The sequence below is a fragment of the Galeopterus variegatus genome, unplaced genomic scaffold (assembly GCF_000696425.1).
Source record: "Galeopterus variegatus unplaced genomic scaffold, G_variegatus-3.0.2 Scaffold641, whole genome shotgun sequence".
Taxonomy (NCBI): Eukaryota; Metazoa; Chordata; class Mammalia; order Dermoptera; family Cynocephalidae; genus Galeopterus; species Galeopterus variegatus.
This window is the reverse complement of record NW_007726752.1, coordinates 32,599-45,072: the sequence shown is the minus strand read 5'-3', so window position 1 is coordinate 45,072 and position 12,474 is coordinate 32,599. Positions and strand designations below refer to the sequence as shown.

Below are 12,474 nucleotides of genomic sequence, written 5' to 3'. Positions count from 1 at the left end.
CCCAGGAGGCCTCAGCTAGAGTGGAGGCAGCCTAGGGGTTGGAAGGCCAGGAGAGCACAGCCACCCTGAAGCCCAAGTCTCAGCGAGAGTGACTGCAGTGACCTCATCCCCATTTCAGAGAGGCGGAGATTGAGGCTGAGGGTGGATCCCCCTGGTCCTTTGTGTTTGAAAAGAATGCCGCGCTAGGGTGGGCTGGTCCCGTGCCAATTGCTGGGTTGCCATGGTTACCGGGGGATGCCCAGAGCTGTGGGAGCACCAGGTTCTCTCTCTTCCCCTCTCTCCTCTCTGGGCGGGAGGGATGGCAGTGCTAAGACACGCGCCAGGTAGGTTCTGCTGGCCAATGGGGGATGAGGATCACGGTAGCCAGGGAACAGTAACCAAGGAACCGTCGCCTTGGAATCTCCATTGCACACCCGCTTCACTGGGTTGTAGGCTGCCAGGGCCAGGGCCCGGATGCACTGAGCTCGTCCAGGCAGCTATTTCTCTCTCCCTTCCCTGCTCTGCACCTGACCCAGGCCTCCGCTGGGCTCCATGGAGACAACAGGAGCCCTCCCCCATCCTGTCCTGCCTGCTCCTTGTCCCTCTCCCTCCCCAGAAACATCCCCACCCAAAATTGGCAGCTTGGGCCCTAACAGTTGGAAGAGCCACCCCTCCCTCTCTCCAGGGCTCTGTACACATATGAGGATGGCTCAGATGACCTCAAGCTCGCAGCATCAGGAGGTAAGAATTCCAGCCATTCCTTCTCCTTCCTCCCCGCCCCTCCTCCACTTGTTTTCTTTCCCACCCGCCTGGCTTGGGGCCACCTTCCTGCCCACATCCAGCAGATCCACATTTGTCTGGCTGATGTCCTTCCTCTGGTCATCGCTGCTGTCATCCCTGTGATACTCGGTGGGGGGGGGGTCTTGTTTCCTGTTTGGCTTCTGAGAAGACTGAGCCACAGAGAGGGAAAGTGACTTGCCCAAGGTCACACAGCTAGGAGGGCAAGGGCCTAACAGGGATGGCCCAGATCAGCCCCACTTTCTCCATAGGCGGAAGGTTTTATTTTACCTCGCTGGGCACTAGCACCTGGTGAGACATGGAGGATGTGTGAAGAAAACACCCCTTGCTCCCAGTCCAACCCCAGCTCAGGCCCTGGAGGATTCAGAGGCAAAGCAGATCCTGTGTGCCCCCTCCCCCCGCCCAACACACCAACACAAAACTCTGTCTGGGACCTCCAGATCTCAGAGGCCCGAAGACTCCTAGGGGTGCCTGCAGAGCCTGCGAGGAGCCTTTCCTTCAGGTTCCAGGCCCTTTGTAGAGTAAGAGTTTAGGAAATAGGGAGTCCTGACACCCTCCTGATTCCCCCAGAAGGGGGCTTACAGGAGCTCTCCGGCCACTTCGAGAACCAGAAGGTGATGTACGGCTTCTGCAGCGTCAAGGACTCCCAGGCTGCTCTGCCTAAATACGTGCTCATCAACTGGGTATGCAGCTGTGGGCTGGGGAAGGGAGCTGAAGGCCTGGAGCAGTCGCCCTCTACCCCTCCCCCGCCCGCTGACACAGTTCTTTCCAAAGAACCTCACTAGGCCTGGGGAACATAGCCTGGGGCCTCAGGCTGCTGCCCCTCTTGCTCCTTCCTGACCCGCTCTTCGCTGGGTACTTTGCAGGTTGGTGAAGACGTGCCTGATGCCCGCAAGTGTGCTTGTGCCAGCCATGTGGCTAAGGTGGCTGAGTTCTTTCAGGTGTGTGTGACGCCAGGGCTGAGGGTCGGGCAGCCACCCAGGGCTAGTCTGTGTGCTGGGGGTGGTGACAGGAAGGGGCCACAATGCAGCCTGAACACTGTTTTCTTCTTTCCGAAGGGCGTCGATGTAATCGTGAATGCCAGCAGTGTGGAAGACATTGATGCCGGTGCCATCGGGCAACGGCTCTCCAACGGGCTGGCGCGGCTCTCCAGCCCCGTGCTGCACCGGCTGCGGCTGCGGGAGGATGAGAATGCCGAGCCTGTGGTCAGTGTGTCCCAGGCACCCGTGGCCTGGCCCCTGAGTCTGGCCTGTCCAGTCCCTCTTAGCCCTCCCCCTTAGCGTGTGTGTGCAGGGGCGCTCTGTGCCCATGCTAGGTCATTTGACCCTGCAGGGCACCACCTACCAGAAGACTGACGCGGCTGTGGAGATGAAGCGGATTAACCGTGAGCAGTTCTGGGAGCAGGCCAAGGTGCAGAACCCCAACCTGGCCTTCTGGCTGAGCTGCCCCTCCCTGACCCCATGGGGAAGCTCTGAGTCTCTCACGTCAACAGTGTGTCCCATCCCACATGCTCTCCAGCTGAAAGAGTGAGCCCATTTGGCCTTATGCCCATGGGGCTCATCCCTTGAATTTCCAGAACTGCTACCTCTCTGGCCCTGGGTTAGTGGTGGGATGGAGGGGCAGGGGCCAGGCCCCCAGGCTGAGGGCCTACACTTCCTCGGCACTGGGGGGTTGCAGAAGGAGGAGGAGCTGAGGAAGGAGGAGGAACGGAAGAAGGCCCTGGATGAGAGACTCAGGTTTGAGCAAGAGCGGATGGAGCAGGAGCGGCAGGAGCAGGAGGAGCGTGAGCGGCGCTACCGGGAGCGAGAACAACAGATCGAGGAACACAGGTGAGTGCGCCCCGCCTGGGCAGATGGCTCCAGGGTCCCCAGGGTCCCGTGGGCCCACCCTGAAGGGGGGTGCTTGCTGGCTTTTCTTTCCAGGAGGAAACAGCAGACTTTAGAAGCTGAAGAGGCCAAGAGGCGGTTGAAGGAGCAGTCTATCTTCGTAAGTTCTTTGTCAGGGCTCCCAGTCTCCTGGTCAGGGAAGTGAGGATGGTCCCTGAGTTCCTGGGCCTTGTGGGGAGATCAGAGGCTCGGGACAGTGCTGGGTGTCCTGGGGACCTGCTTGGAATGGGGTGTCATGGAATATTAGGACTGGCACCCCATCATATTGGGCTCTGCCCTCTGGCTATGGAAAAAGACTTGCTTGGAGAAGCTTGTAGAGATCTAGAAGAGAAAATCCACCTTGACCCTCACTGGCCAGGCCTCCCCCTCTCCCCTCCCCAGTGGGGTCTAGGGGAATGGGGGGACTTAGACACAGTTCCTGCACTTTGGGGGCTTGAGGCCTGATCCCTGCAACAATAGTGCTGCAGAGCATCTGAATGAATCTGGGCCAGTGCTCTGAACACCTGTATCCAACTGTGCGGTGTCTCCTTTGGAGCATCCCCCTCGTTCCAGGGGTGCTCTCTGAATCTCCAAACATTGGAGATGGCCCATAGGTCCCGTGGATTGGTCCCTGAAAATCACAGTGCAGTCAAGTCTTTGTGCTTTGCGTTGAATTTAGTATTTCAGAAATAGCTAAGGTCATTCAGGACGGAACATAGTGCAATTTGGGAAGGGAAGTGGGGTGATACTCCTCTGGACTGGGACTATGATGAGCTGTGAGGATGTTGGACTGTGGGGCTCAAACCAGCTCCAGGGTGATACCCACAGGAGACTGGAAAGAAGGAGGCAAGACAGTCCTGTAGGCACTGGCATTAAATGGCTGTCATAGGTCACTCCAGTCATATCTGCTGCTGGATGGGGCAGAGGTGATGTGCAGTTGGTAAGTCCAGCCTCAGTAATTAATTCAACACAAACACTTACCACCTGCCATGTGCCAGGTATTGGAAACATTGTGAAGAACAAGGTGGACAAGATGTTTTTTTTTAAATTAATGGATTCATTTATTTAATTTTTTAATTTTTATTATAACATAGTTGATTGTACATATCTGTGGGGTACAGAGTTGAATATCAATACCTGTGTGCAATATGTGATTATTACATTCAACAGTATACACTGTCATCGCTATTTGTGGTCCTTTACCAATTCCACCCCCGTCCCCGTTTATTTGTTTTTAATTGTGGTAAAATATACATAACATAAAATGTATCACTTCAACCATTTTTAAGTTTATGGTTCAGTGGCATTAAGTACATCACATTGTTCTGTGACCATCACCACCATCCATCCCCAGAACTCTTTCCATCTCGTAAGACTAAATATACCCATCGAATAACAACTCCCCACTCTCCTCTCCCCGCACAGCCCCTGGCAACCACCATTCTACTTTCTGTCTCTATGAATTTGACTACTTTAAGTATTTTATATTACTGAAATCCTACAGTATTAGTCCTTTTTTTTGTCTGTCTTATTTCACCTCAAAGTTTAAAATAATACATTTTTAAGAAAAGATTTTTTTTTTGAAAAATGTTCACTTTTCCTGTGTTTTTTTTTTTTTTCCTTTTTGTCTTTTTTTCGTGACCGGCAACGGATCGCAACCCTCAGTGTTGTGCCCGTATCGGACCGGGACCGGCAACGGGATCGCAACCCTCGGTGTCGCGTCCGCACCTCGCTCAGCCAGTGAGCGGCAGGTCTGTATGTGGGATCCGAACCCTCGGCGGGAGCGCCACCGCGCTCCCTAGTGGCGCACTGTAGCATGCGCCACCGGGTCGGCCCCATGAATTTCCTTCCTTTTTAAGGATGAATAATATTCTTTTAAAAAAATATATATACCAAATGTTGTTTATCCATTCAGAGTAATATGTTTTTGAAAAAGCTTAGTTTTACAGAAAATTTCAAATACACACACACACACACACACACACACACACACGTAGTATAGTGAACCCCCTGAACTGATCACTCATCTTCACCAATTAACACTTCAGGCAAAATCTGATGGAGCTCACACCATTATTTTATAGTCCCATCTGGCCCTTCAAGTGTAGCTTGTGTGACAGTGACATTTCTAGCAGGTTAGAGTGGTGATCTTGCAACTTCAGGTCTTCTAAGGAAGATCCCACATAAGAAACTTCAGGATTTAGCACCATGAAATGCTTTCTCACACCTGTTAATAAGAACTTTGTTTCTTATCTGGGTTTCCTGTTTGCTTGGGCTGCCAGGGAGCTCCCAGTTATCAGAAAATGCTTAGGGGCCAAGCCCGTGGCGCACTCGGGAGAGTGCGGCGCTAGTACACCAAGTCAAGGGTTAAGATCCCCTTACCGGTCATCTTTAAAAAAAAAAAAAAAAAACAGTTTAAAAAAAAAAACAAAAACAATGCTTTTGGCACTTATGATTACTGTATTGATCTCTCTTTCCCACCTACAGCCTTAACTTATTTCAGTGTTGTTCACACGGTTGTAGTAGAGCCTTTGTGGTAAGATGCTTCTGGTCTTTTTTGTGAACAAGCCAGAGGAACCTAGTGAGACTACACTAGGCAGGGGGCAGAGAACCAGCAAAGGCTGGCAGGATGTATGTTTATGGGAAGGCACGGAGTCTGGCCTGACGGGAGCCCCGTGGCTGAGGAGCAGGAGACATTTGATTGGGAAGAGAGCAAGGTTAAAGGAGTTGAGACTTCGTTCTGGAAGACATAAAGTTATCATTGAAGTGACAGTGCTCTTGAGGGGGAATTACTATGAAAGGCCGTTCTCCTAGATTCTGCTGAAAAACAAAGAAGCCCTGTTACTTCGCCACCGTACCTGTAGCTTTTTCTCCCCCCCAACTACATGATTTGCCACTTGAGCAGCAGGGGACGCCAAATAAGAGGCTTTTGTTGTAGTGAGTTCAGTTGAGCCAACATGTACCAACCTTGTGCGAGCCACTGACACACAGACCTGAGTCCTCATCCTGTGTCACTCACGGGGTGGGGGAGTGACACCAGAAACAGGAGATTATGATATAGTGTAATCTATGGTGAATACCAAGAACAGCGGGGGAAGACTCAGGGAAGGAAATGACCTGAACGGACTAGGGACCTCTTCCCCAGAAGGCAGTGCCCAAGCTGAGGCTGGAAGTAGGAGGGGTTGGACCTGGGTGCGGTCAGGCGTTTGGGAGAGAGAAGTTGATCTCCCATGCCAACGCATGGAGGCAGGGAAAGGTATGCGTGTTCTAGAAACTGTGAGTCCTTCGTGCTGAGGACTTTTCTGTCTGCATCTCACAGAGTACGTGGGCAAGTTGGGGTGGAGATGGGGGTGGTGTTGAGGTGACAGGGGCTGGGAAGGGTAACGTGGGCTAGGCAGGGGCCCTGCCTACTTGTACTCCTGTGCTGCAACCTTAAAACGTGGAGCAAGGAGGGCAGGTGAAGCGTGGATGGGCACGGCGGGGCTGCGGGGAGCGCACGCCAGAGCGAGGGCAGCTGTAGGGCAGCTCTGGCCAGGGTTGCTTCTCGGGGCGTGTGGGTTAGTGTGGCCAGGGCTTCTGGCATCACAAGAGAAACTGGGATCCTCATTTCAGTATGAGAATTTCCTGGTTTTTAATGGTGGCAACCGATTCCCGTGTTTTAGAAACATCATACCGGTAAAGCAACAGCCGTCTGTAGGCCATATTCAGCCAGGGCGTGCTGAAGCCCCTGAGGGAAAAAATCATGGCCTGATCTGAATTTTGGAAAGGTCTTTTCAGGGCCTTTAGAGAGCAAATTAGGGGAGGAGAGTAGGGAGGCAGGGGACTAGCCAGGAAGGCTTGGCTGTGACGCCTAGGTCCAGGCGGCAACAGTGGGAGCATGGAGACCTAGGTACTGGGCTGGGAGGTCCGAGAAAAGTTAGCTAGAAAACAAGCAGTGCTCCTGGGTGGCCCTGAGTGCCTGGTTAGATATGGGGTGAGTGAGCTGGGTGCCCAGGGGCCTGGCCAGGCTGGAGATGAGATGACTGAGGGCCAGGGATGGAGAGAATGGGCAGTGTGAAAGGGTGGTGAGGGTGGCAGAAGTGCCACCTCTGAGACCCTTTTTCCCAGATTGTGGAAGAGACATGAAGGCTGTAAGAAGGCCAAGAGCCTCTGTGGGAGTGGGTGCCCAGGACACTGTCCCTTTGGTTTGCAGGGTGACCAGCAGGATGCAGAAGAAGAGACCCAGATGAAGAAGTCAGAATCGGAGGTAGAGGTGAGAGCTGGGCACAGGGTAGGTGAGGCAGGCAGGCACTAGCCTGGCCCTGACCCTTTTCTTGTGCCCTCAGGAGGCAGCGGCCATCATTGCCCAGCGGCCTGACAACCCACGGGAGTTTTTCAAGCAGCAGGAACGAGTTGCATCAGCCTCTGTAGGCAGCTGTGATGTGCCCTCACCCTTCAACCACCGACCAGGTAGTCCCAGGCCCCACCCCCCTCCAACCCTCACGCCTCAGGTTATGGCCCTGAGCCTCCTTGGGACTCTTTCTTGGAAAGGAAGCCTTACCCAAGGACCCCTTGGAGAAGGCGAGACCCTCCATGCAGTATGCTTTCCGCCCACCACTTGACAGGTGGCAGGACCCTGAGAAGGGCCAGGAGTGATGTCGGTGTTGGGTCTTGGCTGAGCAGTGGGTCATGCTAGAGACCAGTTGGGCAGCTCTGGCATGGGCTAAGGCATGCCACTGGCCACAAGGAGCAGCCCTGCCGGGTTGAACCAGGGCCAGCCTGAAGGGCCGTGGGTGCATGTGGGTAGGGCTCCTGTGCTGGCCCTGAGTTTGAGCGGTCTGGAGCCGCACCCGGGGTTCCCTGTTTGGCTTCTCCCCATGCAGCTTCTACCTCCTCTGAAGCGCTCTTCCACTCCCTGGGTGCTGGTCTGAATGTGTTTGCACTGGCCGTGTGCTTGGCCCGGGGCTGGGGTCCCTGGATATGCTGCTGCTCAGAGCAGCTGGCTGTGTGTAGCAGGCTCCTTGCTGTGCGTGTCTGTGCTGGTGGGAGGTGTTGGATGGCTTGAGGCTGTGGCCCAGCTTGGCTGAGTGTGCACCCTGGCTGAAGGCAGTTTGGACATCCAGGGCCAGCCCTGGGGGCGGGTGAGGCCTTGTGGAAGGGGTGGGGGAGACTGACCCTCTCTTGTCCTCTGTCTCTTTCTCTGTCTGTCTCTCTCGGCAGGTCGTCCGTACTGCCCTTTCATTAAGGCATCGGACAGTGGGCCTTCCTCCTCCTCCTCTTCCTCCTCTTCCCCTCCACGGACTCCCTTTCCCTATATCACCTGTCACCGCACCCCAAACCTCTCTTCCTCCCTCCCATGTAGGTAGCAGCCGTAGGCCTCGCCGGGGGGGGGTAAGGAGGGCCCCGCTTCCCAGCAGCCCCCCTGCCCTCACTCCCCCAGCCTAACCACTGATCTCTGGTGTTTGTCCCCAGAGCAGGTACTGCCTGCCTCTTGCCCTTGGCCCTGCAGGGGCACTGGCCCCCAGAGGCCTGGCTTACAGGGTCTGGAGCTGTGGTCTGACCCCTGGGGGACCTGGGGAGCTCCCAGCCCCCACTCAGACTCCAGAGAGGAAGTGCTGGCCAGGCCCCATGGTGGACAATCCTGGTCCCACCTGGCTCCCCCGCCCTCACTAACCAAACTGGGGGTTTGTTTCATAGGCAGCCACCTGGACAGCCACCGGAGAATGGCGCCCACTCCCATCCCTGCCCGGAGCCCATCTGACTACTCCAGCACAGCCTCCACCCCTGTCTCTGAGCAGATCGAGCGGGCCCTGGATGAGGTCACGTCCTCGCAGCCTCCACCACTGCCACCGCCACCCCCACCAGCCCAAGGTGAGAGGGGCCCTGCCTGCACTGGGACTCCCATCAATGCTTGGGCTGGGAACCCTAGGTTGCCTTGGTAACAACTCCCCAGGGATCTGGGCCATCCATTACCAAGACTGCAGTGCCCTGGAAGTGGCTGTGGCCCAGAGGAGCCCTGGTGTTGCAGTCAGACCTGCCCTCTCTGAACCTCAATGTCTGTCTCTGATGTGGGAATGGGGTCCTCCTCCTGGGGCTGCTGCGTGGTTTAAAGACACTAGGTAAAGAGATAGTGGGCTGCAGTTGGTGCTGAAAACCCTGCATGGAAGTCTTAGTGGAGGTGTTCAACTGCCTCACTCCTCAGTGGGTGGGCAGGGTATCAGAGAGTGGCTGCCCAGGGTCTCCATCCTTCCCCGAGGGAGCTGATTTCATCTGTCTCCTCCATCTGTGCTGTGACAGAGACCCAGGAGCCCAGCCCCAGCCTGGACAGTGAAGAGATCAGCAAGGAGGCCAGAGCAGCAACCCCTCAGGCCTGGGCCAGTCCCTTGGAGGAGACCCCTCAGGCTCGGGAGCCTGCCCAAGGGCAAGCCAGCCCCACAGAGGACTTGATGTTCATGGAGTCTCCAGAGCAGGCTGTCCTGGCTGCCCCTGTGGAGTCTGCCACAGCTGACACCACTGCAGCCGACACCTCAGTAGCTGATGCTGATGCAGCTGACACCACTGAAACCACCGCTGCCACTGCTGACACCACCATTGCCAACAACATCACCCCTGCTGCTGCCAGCCTTATTGACCTATGGCCTGGCAATGGGGAAGGGGTCTCTGCACCCCAGGCTGAGCCCAGGGCCCCACCACCACCCTCAGGTGCTGAAGTCACTCTGGCGGAAGTGCCCCTGCTGGACGAGGTGGCTCAGGAGCCACTGCTGCCAGTGGGCGAAGGCTGTGCCAACCTTCTCAATTTTGATGAGCTGCCTGAGCCGCCAGCTACCTTCTGTGACCCAGAGGAGGAAGTAGTAGGGGAGCCCCTGGCTATCCCCCAGGCCCCAATTCTGCCTTCAGCTCTAGAGAACCTGGAGCAGGAGCAGGAGCCAGAACCAGAGCCAGAGCCTCACCTGCTGACCAATGGCGAAACCATCCAGAAGGAGGGGACACAGGTGGGGCAGGGGCAGCCTGGTGGGAGGGGTGGTAGTCAGGGCTTAAGCAGGGAGCTGACCTTGTATTCTTCAGGCTTGCAGCAGTACCCCCCTTTCTCTGTGACCCACATTATTGGGGGGAAGCTCCATTCCACTCCCCTTCCCTAGGCCAGCTCTGCTTTTGTTCCCAAGGCAGGCATCTGTTTCCCTGGCAACCACTGCTGGAATCACTTGTTGTTATGGCAACAGGCTCAGGCCTGATAGGTCAGCCCTAGTCCTGCTGGGTGGAGCCCAGTGACCTGGTACTTTCCCCCTGCAGGCCAGTGAGGGGTACTTCAGTCAATCACAGGAGGAGGAGTTTGCCCAATCGGAAGAGCTGTGTGCAAAGGCTCCACCTCCTGTGTTCTACAACAAGCCTCCAGGTAGTACTGGGATGGATGCTGGGGAGGAGTTCGGGTGGGGGTGCTGGGTTTGAATGTGAGCAGGCAACCCCTCCGACACACAGCTGGCACAGCTCCCAGAGGTTGGGGGACACAATCATGGATCTGCTGGGCCATCTCCTTAACTCTGCTCTCCCAACACCACAGAAATCGACATCACCTGTTGGGATGCAGACCCAGCACCAGAAGAGGAGGAGGGCTTTGAGGGTGGCGATTAGTGGTGGTGCCCACCCTCAGGCTGCCCTCGCCAAGGCTGCCCACCCTTGCCAGCCTTTGGTCAGACGGCTCGCGGCCCGCCGCGCCTGCATTTGCAGCAGCTCCGCCTGGCACCCACTCGGATTCTGGCCCTGGCCAGGGACTTGGCCGCTTCCTTACCCACAGGGCCTGACTTTTACAGCTTTTCTCTCTCTTTTTTTTTTAAAGTTGATAGGAGACTTGTACAGTTGACTGGTTTTCCTCCCGTTGGTAGTTGAGACGCTGTTGCAAATTCCACTCCCTCTCCACCAGTCCAGATTGTAGCTCTTAGTCTTCCCTGCTCAGCTGGCCGGGGTGGAGGCCTCACCCTGCTTGGGGCCTGGCGTGGGGGGAGCTCTGGTGGGAAAATGTCCCCCACCTTTTTTCCTAGTTTTATGTTTTCTTGGAAAAATATCACTTTGTATTCTCTGTCCAGGGCTTCAGATATTTTGCACGAATTTTAAAACATGGCAATAAATGGCTCGTGGGCTCTGGCTCCCTGGGACCCCCTCCCTGCCCTTCTCTTGACCCCTCCCTGCCTGGCCCAAAGGAAGTAGCAGGCCCAGCTGGGGCCCCTCGGCTTCCCCGCCCTCTCCTGCCGGGCAGGTCCCAGGCTGGAGGCCCTAGGCGTGATTCAGGTCAGGGCTATGGATGGGGCCCAGGAGCTTGGGTGGCCCCTCCCCAACTCCTTTCTCTTTGCTTGGGTTCCTTTTTCACATTCAGTAACTGGTTTTTTGGAAAGCACAAACTTCTGTAACGGGTCGTGCTCATGTCTGTTAATAAAGAAATCCAGATCCCTTCAGGCCTGCTGTCCTGGGCCTCCAGGGGCTGATCTAGTGTGGGCGGCCTGCCTTGACCCCCCATTCCCAACTCTTCCCACTCCAAGGCTGCAGAGGGAGAGGCACCTTTCTGCTGCCAGGGAGTACCCTAACCATGATCTCAATGGCTGGCTAGGTGGCCTGACAAGGCGGTGTTGCGGGGGCGTTATCCAGTTTCCAGTGGCAGAAGAAGGCCCAGCTCAGCTTTAGTTCTGCATCCTCAGGCCAGCTTATAGCAGAAATGTGCATTCAGGTTCCTTCCTGCCAAGGCTTCAGTAGACCTGGTCACCAAAACCTTAAGTGCAAGCAGCAGGTCCCCCCTCCGCTTTTACCAAACCAGATCACACACCTTTATTATCCTCAAAATGTAACAAACGGGGTAAGAAATCCCTCCCTCCCCCCACCCCTCCCCGCAGTCCAAGAGAAGCATTTAAAAAGCCCCGCAGTCAGGCCAGGAGTCCGCCGGTGGGGCCCGGGACGCCGGGCGCCCCTCTATACGGCTGTAGTCCTCCCGAACAAGGGGATGGAGACCGGCAGGCGCCAAGCTCCGTGCTCCAGGGGCTCACGGCTGCTGAGCTCTGAGTCGGTCCAGCTCGGGAAGACTCGGCGGCCGCGGTCGGCCTGCAGACAGAGAGCAGGGCAGGGCGGCGCGGGCCGTGGGGCGCTGGGCAGGTGCAGCGCTGAGGTGTACCCCCGGTCCAGGAAAAGCGGCTTGTAGCTGGGTGGCGGCTGCTCCTGTTTCTCCGCGCTATCGCGGCGGCTCAGAAAGGGTGTCACGATCTTGCGGTAGAGGCCGCGAGTGTCCGTGAGCACCTCGCTGTAGGGCGGTGGCGGCTCGGCCATCAGCACCGCCTCTTCGTAACACGGTGGCTTGGACATGTCCGATTCCGCTGCGAAGTGGGAAGCGGTCCGAGGGGGGGTGAAGCCACCGTCCCCAGCCTCCCGCAAAAGCCCTGGCCAGCCGCCAACCCCGGCTCCAGCCCGCTCCCTCCTCCTAGGTTCTCGGGAAGGCTGCAGGTGAAAGCCTCGCTCTTAAGCAGTGAGCCCGCCCAATGGTGGGGCGCTGCCCACCCCTAGTGGTCCCCGATCGCCTCCTAGCAGAGGTTGGTACTTACCTTGGCGCGGGTAGCTCCAGGGCCGCGGCGGCACCGCGAGGTGAGGCGGCGGGGGGTGCGGAAGCGCGTGGTGGTGCGGGTGTGGGTGCGTGTGCGGCGGCGCGGGCCCGTGGTGCAGGAGCGGGTGCACGTGCACGTGCGGATGCGAGTGCGCCGGCGCCTCCAGGCGGCCGCGGTGCGGTGGCGGCGGCGGCGCCAGGCCCGGGGGGCTCCCGGCCAGGCTACCCTCAAGCTCCAGTGGCTCCAGCTCTAGGGCGCGCCGATTCTGCTCGCGT

The 12,474-nt window shown here is 56.9% G+C and overlaps 2 protein-coding genes across 2 annotated transcripts in view; one reads left to right on the top strand and one right to left on the bottom strand.

Moving 5' to 3' along the window:
- The first annotated feature begins 579 nt into the window (after nucleotides 1–579).
- Nucleotides 580–11,068, top strand: DBN1 (drebrin 1). Its single transcript, XM_008570886.1, has 13 exons — nucleotides 580–720; nucleotides 1,348–1,460; nucleotides 1,644–1,718; nucleotides 1,836–1,982; nucleotides 2,110–2,187; nucleotides 2,455–2,606; nucleotides 2,700–2,763; nucleotides 6,835–6,894; nucleotides 6,968–7,091; nucleotides 8,319–8,492; nucleotides 8,919–9,613; nucleotides 9,912–10,014; nucleotides 10,180–11,068. Exons 2-13 carry the CDS (start codon nucleotides 1,395–1,397, stop codon nucleotides 10,248–10,250), a joined length of 1,809 nt encoding a protein of 602 aa, XP_008569108.1. The 5' UTR covers nucleotides 580–720; nucleotides 1,348–1,394; the 3' UTR covers nucleotides 10,251–11,068.
- A 342-nt stretch (nucleotides 11,069–11,410) lies between these two features.
- PRR7 (proline rich 7 (synaptic)) overlaps nucleotides 11,411–12,474 on the bottom strand; it is a 2,039-nt gene continuing 975 nt past the window's right edge. Inside the window, exons 4-5 of the mRNA XM_008570918.1 lie at nucleotides 12,200–12,467; nucleotides 11,411–11,974 (exon numbers count right to left, since the gene is read on the bottom strand). Of these exons, the coding sequence (XP_008569140.1) occupies nucleotides 11,577–11,974; nucleotides 12,200–12,467 (666 nt within the window). The 3' untranslated portion in view covers nucleotides 11,411–11,576. The remainder of the gene's footprint in view (nucleotides 11,975–12,199; nucleotides 12,468–12,474) is intronic.

What these genes read in the sequence shown, in the direction of transcription:
- DBN1 (XM_008570886.1), top strand. Translation starts at nt 1,395, where the DNA reads ATGTACGGCTTCTGCAGCGTCAAGGACTCCCAGGCTGCTCTGCCTAAA. An exon ending in AATACGTGCTCATCAACTGG is followed by an intron (nt 1,461 to 1,643) that starts GTATGCAGCTGT and finishes GGTACTTTGCAG; the next exon opens with GTTGGTGAAGACGTGCCTGA. An exon ending in TGAAGGAGCAGTCTATCTTC is followed by an intron (nt 2,764 to 6,834) that starts GTAAGTTCTTTG and finishes TTTGGTTTGCAG; the next exon opens with GGTGACCAGCAGGATGCAGA.